Consider the following 16,266-nt stretch of genomic DNA (forward strand, 5'->3'; position numbering starts at 1 on the left):
CCGAAATTGAATTGACACGAGCTACAAGTTGGACACAACTAGAGTTGAAATAGCAAGAAGGTTTGAGCAGATTTTGAAGAAGCTTGTGTGATCAGAATTTGCAAGAGTTTGAGAATTTAGAACAAGAGAAGAAAGGTATGATTCGACATTAACCTCGACAGGTAGAATAACTCGAGAACGTGGTGGTTTTTGAGTTTATTAAATCACATACATGCATGATTAGTTGTTTTACTTAATCTTTTATGATTTAAATGAATTACTTGACTTAGTTGATTTGGTTGATATATGAGTTGTTTGATTCAAACATAATGTGCTTGTTGAGTTGTGGCAGATTGATTTTAAAGTTGATAGTAAACCTCTTGAGCCACAATTCTTTCGAAACCTTGAAAACAGAATCGAAAAGAAAATATTGGACGTGGTGAACTTGTATATGAGAGGCTAGAGATCTGACTTGATTTCTTTTTGCCACGGTTCTCAGTATAGTATTCACAGTCCAGGGAATACGAGATTGTTACCACCTCGAGCGGGAGTGTAGGTGGGAGGCTTGATTTGTGGCTTTATTATATTCCCGGGATCCCAACGAAATGATTTTTGAAAATATCGATTCTGTGAGACTTGAATCCTTGAACCCTCGACTTGTCTTTGAGTCTTTATGTTCTGAATGAATTTTCTTTGAAATATATTCGACAAGTAAGGGTATAAGGAAATGATGATTGTGATAGTACATTTACTTGTTGAGTTATATCTACTTGATTTATATAGATGTCTTTCATACTGAGATTTATTCTCACCGGAGTTATCCGGCTGTTGTTTTGCTTGTATGTGTGCATTGCATCAGGTTGAAGAGTAAGCGAGGCGAACTTGACAGGGAAGCGAGAGATTGAGAGATTAGAGTGGAGACTCGGGTGTTAGAAGAAGTTTATGTTTTGTCAAACATGTTAGATTTGGATTCCAATGTTGTGTTGTTGAAACATTGGTTGAGACGTTAATATCTTTTCATGTTTTGATGTTTGTATAAAAGCTTGAGACTAGGCTTTAATCTAGATGTATATGATGTTGCTACCTTGAAATCTAGTTGAGTTACTTTTTGTAGATTCTACATGTAAACTTAAGTTGGTTTATATAAAGAAATGGGACTTATCTTCTTGTAGCATCATGCTGTCTTGGTTATGAAAATACTTGTTCAATTTATGCCTTTAGCTTTGATATATCTTAGAGAAATTGGCATGAACTTGTTTGTATTCTCTTGGATAGGATTATGTTAGCTTTGTTATATTTTGTTTAGATGTTCAGAATTGGCATGAAAAGTTTTGACAGCCGCAACCATGCGCTTATTTTTTTTTTGACGTCTGGCGCGCGAGTGCAGGCCAGGCCTAGGGGGCTGCTGCCCCATTGAGCTGCTCGCGCGCGCGCAGGGCAGTCTTTTAAAAAAATAAAAAAAAAATTAGCCATTGCTTGCTTGATTGCTTGGTGTTAATTCATGATCTTGGATTAACCGTTATGATTTGAGAGATTAGTGTCCGAGTCCTCACATATACAGAACAAAACGGTACTAGACATTCTAGTTGCTAATTGGATAAGCACCTGACTGAAAAGTAGTAAAACAATGGACTAAAGAGATTATCCAACTATAAAAGATTAATATATGTTTGAAGGTAAGAAAAATATTAAATGAAAACTATAATGCATGAATATCGATAATACTTCAAGCAAAAATTCACATTGTTTAAAACGCCCCCAGAAAGTAGCATGACTCGATGTACGAGGGGGAGGGGGGGGGGTGATTATCCACTTTAGTGGCCAAACAACAGTCAAAGATCATCTCATTATGATTCTGCAAATAATTCAATTCTATGCCACGACGGTGACATGTACGGTATATCTTTTTACCAGATTGATCATGTATCTGAGCCTTTATTGGAATTTTATGAAAGGCCAGCATATATTTTATGATTGAAAGTGATTAGAAATGAAGAAAATTTCACCCCTTAAGTGTGGTCCCAAGTGCAATGATCACAATAGGTCTCTATTCTGTTCAAGGAATCCAGCTTTCTTTGAGGGAGTTCAGCACATTCTTGCAAGCTATTATTTTGGCTTTCTTTTTGTCTGCTGCAGAGCTTGAATTTTTATGTACAATACCATTGGCCTCGACCTCAACTGTAACATATGATACCCCATTTTGATGAGAAACTACAGGTTTCTTGATCGTGTAATGCTTATTTTGACATAGTTCAGTCAACTCTCTCACGGGGTGGAGCTTCAGACTATCGAGTGTAATCATGGGACCAAGAAGAGGCCTCAAACATTGAAAAACAATCTCCATATCATAGCCAGAATCAACGAGGATTGCCCCGGCCAAAGACTCTATGACATCGCCTAGAACCTGTATTGACCATAAATGAGTGAAACATTATACTATGATATAATTAAACATAAGGTCGACTTTTAACTGCTTACGAGTCGACTCTTGAATAATTTTCAGTCAAGCTCAAGTAAATTTTCAAGCTTTAAGGGCTACCTAATTTTGCTAGTTTATTGTCTGCATTTTCAAATTGAATTGAAATACTACATACGATTTCATAAACGGGTATTAGATATGTGAAAGATGAATACAATGCAGGCATACCTTTGGGAAACTTGTCTCAGACTCCCAACCAGAAGTCGAAATGGATGATAATTGCTCAAAGTTGTGAATAGTGTCAACTATGTGACGGTGAAGATCTTGTGAAGCATAAAGAATATGCTTATACAGTCCCACCTTAATAGCTGATTGGGCATAAAAATCATTGTTTGTTGAAGATGATCTTAGGTCAGTCAAAAGTCCAGGGGATAGGCCAGGATATTTGTTGTAGAGGTCTGTTGTAATCAGATAATCTAGCACAGCATCCCCAAGAAACTCCAGACGCTGCATAAAAATCTTGCAAGGCATGTAAGAATGTAAAAAAGATCAAATGAACAAAGTTTGAGAACTTAATGTTTGGAATTATAATTCACGACACTGGGAAATTAATGTTTTGAACAAAAGATGCCAGACGTGATTAAAAAATCATACGAGACAGGTAAATTCTATTAAAATGGATATCTTGGATGAGACATTAACCCATCCCACCTGATAGCACCGTGGAATCTCAGCCAACATGTAAGAACCGTGAGTTAGAGCTTCGACGAGAAGAGAGACGTCAAAAAATCTGTAGTTCAGAAGAGATTCAAAATAATTTACATTGACATGAAACTCAGGATTAACAGGAAGGCTCCTTGTATAGGGTACATTTGTAAAGTTCACATCTATGCCAAGCCACACCATAAAGGACAAAGCTGCTATTTCGCTACCAGCGTTGAGAAATGCACCAATTAATGCTTCGACAACATCTGCTATGATCTTACTCTTCAACTTCCTGCTCCCCCAGCTATAGACCTTTTTGGATAAAATAAGCTCTTCTTTTAATTTATATTCTGCAGAACTGGAACCAGGAATTATCCATGTTTTTGGATCAAATGGTTCATTGCGAATAAAGCCCTACAAATTATAATCAGTCCCATAAGTTAAATAGACAATGATAGATTTCAGAAAACAAAATGAATAAGGAAAAAATAAATGAATGAAAAGAATCTAGTAGAAGTGCAATCCTTAATCCTCAAATAACTCAAATGTGTGAGAATTGTGAGAATGATTCATGATGATAAATTACCAAGTTGATCTATATTTTCCAGTAATATCATCAGTCAGGAGCATTACCGCAATATTTCGAGTGCGTCCCAACTTGCACAAGTTTGCATTGGAAACTATTTTCTGTCGTTTGAGGCTGAGAAGGCCCTCATGGTGATTTTGATTAATTTTGAAGAGCTGTTGACTGACTGCATATTTGAGAAAAGAATCTCCAAGAGTCTCCAGTGATTCTAAATGAATTTTCTCTTGGCATTTCTTCGTTGTGATTGCTTCCAATACCTGATGAAATTAAAGATTGGGTGAGAGTATGCTAAGCATTAATATACAACTTACAAATTACACCACTCATTTCATTCACGTTTTCCTTTGATTAGTATCACTATACAACTAACAAACTACAACAATCATTTCATTCACATTTTCCTTCCTGACCAAACAATGAAAGCGTTTTCATCAGTTTTTTACTTGACTAAAACCCAAGTTCCAAAAACTGTCTTTGATGTATAATGGAGCAAGAAATGGTGTGGAGCTATTTCTGAAGTATGAAGTAATTCTCCTTTCAAGTTTTTAAAAAAAAAAAAAGGTGGGTGGGGTGGGGGGTGAAAAAAAAAGGAACCATAAGTTAACTTGATTTTGCAAATCCAAGAAAAAGGTAGGAAAATACAATTTCAGTCAACCTAGAGCATTCAATTTGGAAAAAAAATGAAGTGATAGAGAGTAAAATTAAAATACATACAGTGACAGTAGGAATAAAGACATTCTTCATGCTGGAACCTGCATGTATACTTCCCAAGTTCGCAGCCATAAGCAATGACTCAATCCGATGCATGATAGATGGAAGAAATGAGAAAGAATAACATGTTGAAATAGATACAGGAGACATGATGATTGAACAAAGCTCAGGAGGCAATTCAACTGAATTGTTACTCGGTTCTGCATCCAAAAAGGAGAGAGAACAGTTGATAAAATTTTAGAATGACTAATACATCTTGTTTTTGTTAATGTCAAAACCATTTTTTTCACACCCCAAGTGGGGAAGAGTTGGACCAAATTTAATTGAAACTACTAAATGATGGAATGAATGGCGTTGCGTTACAACATTAACACTAGCACCCAGATGCAATCATCATTTTTTGACTAGAGTTATGTAAGACCCTGGAGACTAAGGGAGTGCTACCTATCCTTTTGAGATCGCCTGTCCAATAAATATTAAACTTACTTTTACCCAAATAGGAGTGTAATACAAATGCCTGAGTCTACACACTTCTTGCCCGAAGAATTCCTAAGAGCACTAGGCCTTTATGTGATTCATCTCTATAACATGATTTTGCCATAGAAGCTGGTGCTTTAGAGATGATGTCAAGTTTTTAGTTCCTCAAAATAAATACCAGCATGAAGAAGTAAAAAAACAAAAGAGATAAGCTCATAAATAATTGGTAAAATCACTAGTGGCACGACTCGGGGTTCAGTTTCCCATGTTAAGAAGCAACAAATTGGCAACAAACATATTTGAAATGATAATACTTCAAAATTGTCTGTCATATCAGTTAGTGATAACCAAGCAAAAAGAATCATCTGGACACATGTTGAAGTCAATGTACCTTTAGTCTTTTGTGTTCTGCATCTCTGAAGGCAGTTTTGTACGGTAAAGATGCGTTTCCCTTTAAGAAGAATCTGTCCTTCAAATTGCAACTTGATCCCATGTCTGGAAAGAGTAATTAATTATTTCCAATTGACTTCACTATCTATGGTTAAAAAAAGTTCTAGAAAAATAAAGATACACAAACGACACACCTCTTCTCGAAATAACTTTTGTAGGGAAGAACTTTTCCATCTCTTAGCTCAAGATTTGAGTTACCATCATAACCATCCAATGTGCCAGTTATGCAATATATTGAACCATTGTGAGGAGTACACACCAAAGAATTCTCTAACCTGCAGATACACATTAAGCCATTCTTTGTGTGCAGGTAATGCCCGTGGCATTTTGTCCAAATACAATCCACTTGCTTATCAAAGGAACCATTATTCAGGTATTGCACAGCCCTGACACATCTCCAATCAATGCATACATTTTGATGCAAGTCTACACATGGGAGAAGAAGATAATCAAATCCTGTACAATCCTTGCTATCAGAATACAGACCAAGGTGTACTTGAAGGTTGTTTACATGATGATCAAGAAGAATCCTGAAAAGGATTGTTTGAAATCTCCGACACTGAGCAATCTGCAAGCAGAGTTTCATAAGGCAATCTTATACACACAGTTGACATAAGCACTAGAAATCTCCGTACCTGCTCGGAAGTCAAAATAATGGGCTCCATATATTTGATGTGGACTAGTAGTTTCCCCCTTTCAACATCTAAATCAAGATTTATCGTTTCCAGATCATATCCCAATCTGGTTGGAACTGCCAGCATAATTTCTTGAAGCTGGACTTCATAGTGAAAGCTCTGCCTTAGTTCAATTAAATAACAATAATAAACCGTGTCACAATTGCCACAAGCATTGATCAACTCCGAAGGGAAGTATTTTGTATGCTCATCAACATTACATTCACCACCTGTAAGTTTAGATTCTATTACAACTTGAAACAGAAAAATCATATGCGGCTTGTCACATTGAACTCAGGGTGTGTGGCAATAATGAAGAATCCCACAATAAAATACATTCTTCAGAGAGAAAATATTAAAGAAATACCAGATTCTTGGGTGTCTGCTTCTTCCTCCAAAATGTTTGGCACTAGATTGTCCGTCAGTTCACCAACCCGATGAAGTAGCTTACAGGCTTCCAGGCTTGCTAGTTGCTTCAGTAACTTACCATCACCCTGAGCTTCAACAATTTGAATTGGGCAGCTATTTGGCAGTTGCAGCGTACAAGATCCTAGCTCTTTACGAATGTCCCAACGAGGATAAGGTTTAAAGTATCTAGGTCAAGAACAGAGATTTTTTTTTCTCAATTTTGGGCATTGAAACCATGCAGTTATGGTGACACAAAAATGTGGGCTTCAGTTAGTGAGCCAATGTGCTTTAGGTCAGTGACAAAAATAAGGATGCAGAACAAACCCATCGGAGGGAAGTCGTGAGCAATAGAAGTAAAGCAAAGACACGCTAGAACTCAATGTGACAATTGCTCCAGTGGATTCAACTTCATAGCATGGCTCGCCATACATTTCGCCTAGCGGTTCACAAGGAAGAGCAGAATGACTCAAACACTCACTTCGAATTAGCGCCCCACTAGCCAAATATTTCTTCACTTGAGCAAGGGCAGACACATTTCCACTGAAATGCATATAGATCAAACAAAGAAATAACAAAACATAAGTAGAACATTGATTTAATTGTTTTGCTTAGTACTTACCACCAAATAATGAATACGAAAGATGAAGCTGTGACCAACAATCGAAGAGCGCACTTAAAATACATATACTTTATTCATGAGGAAACTCGAGGAAACACTAATTAGGATTTTCCACCTACTTTCATTTAGATAATGCAGCTCACCTTTCTACCATTAACACAAAATCTGAGTCCTGCATACGAGCCCGTCCACGAGACTGAATAAAGCTACAGACAGTGGCAGAGGGATCAAATCTAATCACAAGATTGCAACTTTGCACGTCTAGTCCCTCTTCAAGCATAGAGGTCGCAATAATGATGTTAACCTGGAAGTCCACAATGCAAAAAAGATTTACTTAAACCAGAACAATAAATCTGATTGGCATAACCAGAAGGACGATCCAAAAACTAGAAGCTAGTAACCCCAGAAACCAAAGCCAAACAGTTAAATCATGAACGTGGATAGATGCAGAAGTCTCACCGTTCCTTTACGGAATTCATCAACAATTTTGTTTTGTTCTTTCCGGCTTTGATTCTGAAACCGTGAATTGTTTCCTGCTGTATATTCTGTTCTCCAGCCACTTAATCCTGGAAGCAACTCATTCAGCAGATTGCAGATAACAATTGCAGAAACAATCCTCTCAACAAAGACTATGCACCTTAGCTCCTTCACTTCCCTAAGCAAGCATTGTAAGAAACAGTTGAGCCTTAAAAGAAACACAAAGTTAACAAGGTGCAAGCAATTAAGTATATACAGGATACGTCCATCAAAGGTTTGTGTAAAACAATCGTACAAAATAAATTTTAAGGCATAAACTTCAAAATTGATCATTAATATCCATCATCTGTAAATCAGATAACACAATTGTCATAGTAATGAAATATTGAGACATTACATTCCATTTGAATTCAATAAGACAAACGGCAAGATGGATGACGAAGCCATTCTTACAGAAATTTACATTAAACATTAAGAAATATATGGTTTCACCAATCAAAACATAAGATAACCGAGAAAAATGGACACTCTAAAAACTTTTCCATGTCTTTGCTCGTCTGGAATTAAACTTTCAGAAAAGTGAGAACAAAGGGTAAACTGCAGTAAATACTAATATATTCCGAATGTTTCCTATTTATATAGCAGTACACCTGTACTCAAGAAGAGTCTCAACCAGGCACAAAACCTTTGGAGTAACAAAACCAGCCTTCATATTAGCTATTACATTGGATCCAATAGACCACTGTGGACCTACAAAAACAGCTAGATAATTAGGAACAACAAAACAAACACATAAACAGGACAAACTGGCGGAGCTTAAGCAAAAACACAAAATAAATTAAAGTAAGATAATACCTTCTGGAAAGATTGCCGAAAAGACCTTAACTGCATCTAAACTGAAAGCTCTAAGAATAGCTGTATCGGATACATCCAGTTTACCCCATGAAAATATGTCGGCTTCCACATGCAGTAAAACCTCCGCTGCCTGATCCAAAACCAAAGAATGTTTCAATCTCAAGAGTCACCTTGATGGAGATTGCATGTAAAATAGATACCTTCATAGCTAACCAAATTCCTAGCTCATCCAGACAATACATAAACGTTGATAGAAGTTTATGTAATCTTTTTTTTGCTGATTTCACGACAGATTTTGAAATATGTCGTCCATTCAGAGAAAGTTCATGCTGGGAGAAAACCATTAACGAAGTAAGCCAAGTAAAAAAACAAGATAGGTAAAAGGCCTCTACTAAAAAAATAAATTAAAGAAACCATTAGGAAAATAGTTTCATAGAGAGTTTATGCATTTTGATTTTTTTAAAAGCAATGACAAATACCACATAATCAATTGACAATATATTAAACACCAAATGATGAACAAAACTTATTGGGTTTATGTGTATGCTTAGTTTAGTGCAAACTTTGAATGTCAAGCTTAAAGGCTAGTGTTTAAACTTTTTTACAATTAATCATAGTCCTACAGCATGTCAATAGCCTGCTTGAGATGTTGCAGATGGTCATGAGTTCTCAGACATCGAGATGAAAAGAGAATAGAGAAATCAAACAAAATGATGAAGTTATTTTATTCAGCGTAAATATTATTTAATTTTTTCAGTAACTTGAGATTTACCAGAAAAAAAAATTAGTTCTTACTTGAGTCACACAAACTCAACCCTCGTCTTAACACCAAAAGAAGTCCAACAAGTACATGATGCTCAAAATAAAATTGCTGACTCTAATTAAATAATAACAATGAATTGACAAACATAATGAGATTCTAACAAGATGAAACCTTTTGCATCCCATCCCATTCATAGAAGTAGTGGGACAAAACGATTTCAGCTCCATATAGCAGACTAGAATATGTGTGCATACCTTTTCTATTAACTTGTACAGGTCACTTTTAATGCAGTCAAATGCCATGTAAGGTACATCTACTTGATTGTATGTCTTCATCTTAGGAGTTGCAAATGGGACATACTGTGCTAGTACAGAATCTGACTCACATGTGTAGACCTACATTTGAAGAAACATGTCAATAGGTATCAATAAAAATAAAACATCATTCCATGTGATATTTTTTTATCAGCCCTAGGTTGCATTTGATTGATGAATTTGAAGCTAAAGATTTTCAAATCCGTAAGTTTACATGGGTAAATCAATTTGATAATGGACTTTAAACCATCAACCAGTTGTTTTTCTAATGAATGTTGTGGATATCAAATTCATCTCAATATTAAGTCATTTCAATTCCTTCAAATACATCATCAGATCCAAATCCTTTCATCCAATTTGCCCTCAGAAAACATGATAATACAAAAATAATAATGTACAAAAATTTCAACTACTGGCATTCTTTTGCTAGTATGTCATCATGATTTTATGTATCATGAATAAAGCGTGTTTAAGAGCTTATATACAGTAATTAAAAAAGGTATAGCTGATAATCGCAAAAAGGTGCGAGCAAGTATGTCTGCATTTTAAATAAGACGAAAAAGGCAAAATAAGCTAATACATAAAAACTAAATAAAAGGCAAATTGATCCAAGTATCTCATTTTTAAAGGTGTTGATATGCATGTAGACTAGTAAAAGTAAGCTGATATTTCCATTGAGGTTTTTAACCACAAGAGCATAAAAAGGCTCGCATTGCATGTTCTGCTTCCGCTAATGTAAGTAAAGCAACATGAAACCTTCGAGTTCATAAGATTTTCAAGTTCACTAATCTGCTTCCAGTAGGCTGATTCCGAACTTGAAGCTGAAATAAAACCAAAATTAGAAGTAAAAAAAAATGCTCAGAATAATTCATTATAGATGTCAAAACAATGTTCAACTAGGATGAAGACAAACCTTTAGCCTTTATAGGGGAAGCTGTCATCCCAAATACTCTAGGAAGCTGCAGATTATTTGATGATAGCTCGCGATGATAAAATTCCTGCGACTTTTTGTTGTTATGTACAATAAATTGAAAGCACTAGAATTCAAGGAAAATTCAGTGTGCTATGAGAGATAGATCTAGCACAACAAGGATGTCAGATGATCTTGATTTCAATTCAACAAAATCACACTTCTATGAGCATCTATTTACATACTTTATTTTTCGTTCAAAGTCCTTCTGAATCTGAATGGGAACCTGGACAGCAGCAATTTTGAAGTGTGTGTATTACAGATAATTAAATGAACCATTTGAATATTCCTTAATCCAATACCATTTTATAAATAAATAAATGTACTGATCACATGGTTTTGACCTTAGAGGGCTGGAGCAAACAGTGATCAACCATGCATAATATCCTACTTCAGCACCCCAGCAAATCTCATGGTCTCGAGATATGAATAAATTTTCAAGAAATGGATCAATTAATTAAACCAAGTGTGTCAACAATAATTATACTCTCTTCTCTTCCTTTAACTGCAATGCCTTTCAAAGCTCAAAGCATTTAATTGACACAGCAAATAAGTATTGTACCATCATTATGCGAGCATATGGGTGTTTCCCTCTTGCATTATGGCATTCGTCGAATATTAGAACTTTTATTTGATCCAGTTTTAAAAAGCTGTGCCTCAAGGCATCGAGCAAGATTTGTGGTGTCATTACAAGAACCTGAAACATTAAAGATACAGTTATGACAAGAAGAGAATATTTTTTTTCCAGTTTTAAAGATCACGACTTATAGGCCAGTATACCATTTGCATTTTCACGAAATGAAATTTTGCAAGGTTTTCTGTCTCAAATAAATAAAGATATGACAAACGGCTGTATAAAGAATACACCAACAAGAATGTGGATAGTGGAAAAGTAGCATGAAAAATCAGCCTTGAGCAGTTTCTGGAGGATTAAATTAACTATAGAAGGTGATGTATAAAGATGCAAGTGGGTCAAAGGACACACTAACTGTCATGTATGAATCCTTAATGAATGCATGGGATCAGTGACACCTACTGACCTACATGACACATTCACGATGGCTATTTAGCTACTCAGTTTGGTATTATAACTATGCAAAGGGCATTGCATAATTTTGGGGAAAAGTATCACTTAAAAAATACCCACTTCATGAGATTGGAAGTTGTAACATTTTTATCATGAAAAACAAAATAAAGATTTTAATGAAAGCACATGGGTGAAAAGATTCTTTTGAACTGGAAACTTTGACTAAAATAAAAAAAACTAATGTCTTCAATATCAAGCATAAACTGAATGTGGAGAACATGGAAAACCAAACCCAAGTAGATTCTTTCTTTAGCTCACAATTGAGTTGTTTGGGATGAAAACATACGCTTGCTGTATATATGATTACAGCCCTTGCATTTCCAATAATTTAAATTCGACCAAAATCAGATGAATATAGATTAAATATTTTGTTTTCTAATGTACCCAAATCAAATTATCAAAAAAGATACTCACGCCATTTCATTGAGAAGTACCACCACAAGTAACCTAAAATCCACCACACAAAGTTCAACGAACTATAATAAAACTAAACAATTGTCTGAGTATACTTAACCAATGAAATATTCAATAAACAAACAAAGAGAAGATGAAGTCAAGTCCACCTCATTTTCATCCTTCTGCAGATTCCATGTGGCTGCATCCCATAAGTCAACACCCAACTCCCCGTAATACTTTCCAACTTTTAAGTCAGTGAGTATTGCCACAGCTACAGCTTGCTGGAAGAAGGTAAACATACCAGGATTCTAAACTATTATGCTTCAAACCGGCATTTAGAGTGTGTTTGGATTAAGAAGCCAAAAGATAAAAAAATGTTTTTTCAAAAAAAATAAGTACTTTTATTGTTTCAAATGTGTTTAGATAGATTTGAAGTGCTTTTAAAATCACTTAATTAAGTCAAAATAAGTATTTTTTTTAAAAGCTCGTATTTATAGCTTTTCAAATGCTTTTTTAAAAACTCAACTTAAAAAAAGTGCTTTCAATCTATTTATCCAAATACAAAATTATTACAGTTTTAATTAAAAAAGTACTTTTAAAAGCCAACTTAAAAAAATACTTTTTAAAATAAAATGCTTTTGTATCCAAACTGGTCCTTAAAATATGAAAGACTTTAAAATATGTTGATCAGAGAAAAAGAAAAATCAACGAAACCATCGATAAAGTAGCATTAATGGTGCTTTTGATTAAAGATTTTGCCAAGTAGGTTAAATTTGCATTGAGAATTTCATAGAGTTGAATCGATGAAAAGTTTCAAGGCAAAATAAATACAATTTTTTTTTTATTTATTACAAATGACTTTAATAAATTGATTTATAATCCTAGGACCTTAAAACACTTCGGAGCACATATTAGTCCCTTTAATCAAATTTTATGATCAAAGTTTTTGAGTTGATAAATAAATCTTATTTGTCGATAGAAAAAACATGGAGTCTAGTAAAAATCTCACATACTTGTGTGACCAAAACAACGGTAGGGACCAAAAACACAGCAATGAAAGGTGAAGGCTTCCTGAGAAGGTGGGCATAACTGCGGAGAAGCATGATGGCAATAAGAGTCTTCCCGGTACCAGTCTCCAAGAAAACAATGGTATTTTGTTTTAGTGCCTTCTCCAATGCCTCCAACTGATAACTACAAAAATAAGTAAGACTCCATAAACCCGGAAGATGGCATTGTTATAAATTATAGGTTTGAGTTTCTCAATCTTTCTAGCCGATGCTTGAAAAACCATAGCAAATGGTATTAAAGCAAAAGCAATTTTTCCGTGATAGTTGCTCAGGTTTGAAAAACAAAAACAATCAGTGTTCTAAATGGCAGTCGATACAACCACCTAGGCAGTGCCTAGGCGGGAGGTGGACATCAACCCGCATGCCTTTGCCCTAGACGATTATGTAGGCAGCCGAAGGTGAGATGGGGCGGCCGAGGTGGGCAGGTTTAGGTAGTCAAAAAGTCAACAAAATTTTAAAAATCCTAGTCATTAATATATTATACATTCTCTCATCAAAACATAATAGTCAACCCAATCACCCACAAGTGCTACAAGCCCTACCTCCTTCTACCTCAAACCGCCGCCACCGCAGCCAGCTCACTAATTTAGAAGTTTTAATTTATAATAAATTCTTGTTCCAATTTTAGAATTTTTATAGTTTTATTTAGTTATTTTTCTTTTAGTATATTTGAATAACGCATGTATTTCATGATTATATATAATTAAGTATGAAATATAGCATAATAAAATTCAACCGCCTACGCAATGCCTACCGTCATATATAAAACTGAGAGCAGAAACGAAAAACTAACGGCTAACACTGTAGATCCATGGTTTTCCTAACAACTAATGTTGCACCTTGCTCGTAAATTTAAGAAAGCGCAAGAGAGATCAGTTACCTTCTCGCGAAAGGGACAGAATCAGCAATGACTTGCCGGTTGCCGCCATCAATAGCCATGCTGATTCTCTTCTGCCCTATTTCCTTTCTCTGTAAATCACAGGGTAAGGAAACAAAATTGATATTTCTTAGAAATTTATAAGAGAAAGACTCGTTCAGCGCATATTCAAGGCGCAACGGTAAGACTACTCATTAATAGACTTAAAACCCTAGCAAAAGCACCTAATGGCTCCAACTGGCAACAAATAATTCACAAAATTTCATGTTCAATCGATGTACCGAAATCCATTGACCCATTTTGTATAAAATGGTAACAGGCACATTGTGCACTCATGTCCGTTACATGACACACCTCTTTTCTGAAATAATGAGAAAGATATAGATAGCATCGAACAAACATAGAAAAAAAATTTGAAAAAATTAATCATATTAAACCAATTCTGGTCATGAAAAGCATTGATGCTGTACTTGAATGATGCCAATAATGCACTTCCTTACTTTGTCTGCTACCAAAACATTAAAGTTCTAACATCATTATCATCCCACACTTCAAAAAAAAAAAAAAAGCAAAGGCAAAAGCAAAGCAAAAACAGGTTCACAACACAATCAAGGATTGATGAATGAACAAAAGAATGAAAAGCAGAACAAATAACAAAATTATATTTTTTGGATGGTGATTAGTAATACTAATATCACATTCACAAGCACATGAGAAAATGAGATCACAAGTAACTTGACACGGTACCAAAGACAACAATCAATCATCAATCAACACTCCAAATGAATGAATAAAAACAAGTAATTTTGGTTATTATTATATGGAAACATATACTCTCCGATTATATAAAAACATATTCACATCTTTCTAATTCTTTTGCGGTAATACATTTCCATTCATCTTACAAATATCCAGCTCCTTGTACCCTGTCATATTTCATCAACGGTACGTCTACATTTTAATGATTGATTAATTAACCTGAAAAGAGTCAAACAATCCGGCAAACTTTCAAATTTGAAGCATGTTTAGAGGCACTTCAATACAGGGAGAAAAAAAAATCCTCTAAAACGATACACATCAAAATTCACAAGAAGCAGCACGGCAATAGCATTAGCATTACTCCCACAAAATAACAATCCCAATAACCTGAATTATTGAAAACTCCTGTGAAAGTGAAGAACTCACTACTGACCTATAGAGTCCAAGAATTTATCTCTTTTCACAAGTGAAAACTCATCGATCAATCAATCAAATCATCAAATTAATAAAAAAAATATTTTGCTCTCCCGGGAAATCGGGAAAATGATTCTTGAACTTGAACGAGCGTTCAAATTTCCAAGCCAAGTCGTAGTAAGTACGCTGACTGTAATATTTATTATGAATATTTATTATCTAACAGATGAAACTGGGATCAATCAATCAATCATTCTTTCCCCTGGGACAACTCTTCGCATTTCAAGCGAAAAAGAAAAGCAACAGCGGAAAAAAGTTTGAAACTTGTGCTTTTCGTGGGGAATCAACCTTTTTCTGTTATATATATGTGTTGAAACATGGTGATGCCATCAGATCTACGGCCGTCAGTTTGGTTAGGTCCACAAGGTTGGCTCGATCCGCAACACAATTTAAGTGTGTTGTTTCAACCCAAAAAAAGGTAGGCCCGTGACCCGCGCGGGTTGGGCCGTCGCGGCCTGGGTTGGCCCGCAGGCCTAAAAAATCAATAATTTATTTTTATTTGTATTGTTATATATGTATTTTTTAATAAAAATCGTGATTTTTTTTATTAATTACTTTATATAAAATTTACACACATGAAATCAATAATTAAAATTTTTATTAATATGTTTCTATTAATATTTATTTATGAAATGATATTTATAATTAATTATAATATTATTTATTTATTTATTTTTGTCGTGATCCAACCCGCGGGTCACCTTGGGTTGGGTTGGTTGAGGATTTTCAGCCCACCAGGATGGTGGGTCGGCCCGCCATCGACCCGCCAAAAGATGAATTTTTGGTGGGCTGGCCCGCCCCGTCTCGCCATGGGTTGGCCCGTTTAACGGCTCTAATCAGATCTAATTGCAGAAAACACGGGCAAAATCTTGGTTCAGTTCTAAATATTTGGACACATTTTCGATTCAGTTCTAAATGTTTTTACGTTCTCGGTTTCATCCCAAATGTTTCCTAAAAATTTCTGGTTCAGTCCTAAATGTTTTTACGTTCCCGATTTCATCCCAAATGTTTTTCAAAAGTTTCCGATTCATTCTTAAATGTTTTTACGTTTCCGGTTTTGTCCCAAATATTTTCCAAAAGTTTTTGTTTCCGGTTTCGTCCCAAATGTTTCTCAAAAGTTTCCTATTTGATCATTTTGTCTACTCGTGGGTTAAAACTAACATAATACATCACGTGTCATTCACACGTTTTAAAAGCTC

At 35.2% G+C, this 16,266-nt stretch overlaps 1 protein-coding gene across 4 annotated transcripts; it reads right to left on the reverse strand.

The window, feature by feature from the left end:
• Positions 1-1,667: 1,667 nt before the first annotated feature.
• Positions 1,668-15,317, reverse strand: LOC140881182 (endoribonuclease Dicer homolog 2-like). 4 transcript variants are annotated; one of them, XM_073286287.1, is made up of 23 exons: positions 15,027-15,317; positions 13,838-13,926; positions 12,904-13,074; positions 12,058-12,171; positions 10,970-11,104; positions 10,351-10,435; positions 10,194-10,258; positions 9,378-9,518; positions 8,561-8,689; positions 8,361-8,490; positions 8,156-8,255; positions 7,488-7,683; positions 7,172-7,332; positions 6,734-6,949; positions 6,369-6,595; positions 5,963-6,231; positions 5,462-5,895; positions 5,269-5,372; positions 4,404-4,600; positions 3,737-3,946; positions 3,110-3,517; positions 2,627-2,905; positions 1,668-2,383 (listed from the first exon to the last, which is right to left on the reverse strand). In XM_073286287.1, exons 3-23 carry the CDS (start codon positions 12,991-12,993, stop codon positions 2,036-2,038), a joined length of 4,038 nt encoding a protein of 1,345 aa, XP_073142388.1. In that variant the 5' UTR covers positions 12,994-13,074; positions 13,838-13,926; positions 15,027-15,317; the 3' UTR covers positions 1,668-2,035. The 4 variants fall into 4 exon arrangements, with proteins under 4 accessions (XP_073142388.1, XP_073142385.1, XP_073142387.1 ...); XM_073286284.1 differs by having other exon boundaries at positions 12,904-13,081; XM_073286286.1 differs by having other exon boundaries at positions 12,904-13,081; positions 14,981-15,317.
• Positions 15,318-16,266: the final 949 nt, after the last annotated feature.

This window comes from Henckelia pumila, chromosome 2 (genome assembly GCF_033568475.1).
Source record: "Henckelia pumila isolate YLH828 chromosome 2, ASM3356847v2, whole genome shotgun sequence".
NCBI classification, from domain to species: Eukaryota; Viridiplantae; Streptophyta; class Magnoliopsida; order Lamiales; family Gesneriaceae; genus Henckelia; species Henckelia pumila.

Coding starts and splice junctions, on each gene's coding strand:
- LOC140881182 (XM_073286284.1), bottom strand. CDS start 13,896: ATGGCTATTGATGGCGGCAACCGGCAAGTCATTGCTGATTCTGTCCCT. Junction 11,105..12,057: donor TGCAGAAGGATGAAAATGAG/GTGGACTTGACT, acceptor TTAATGTTTCAG/GTTCTTGTAATGACACCACA. Junction 3,947..4,403: donor TCTTTATTCCTACTGTCACT/GTATGTATTTTA, acceptor TAATTTCATCAG/GTATTGGAAGCAATCACAAC.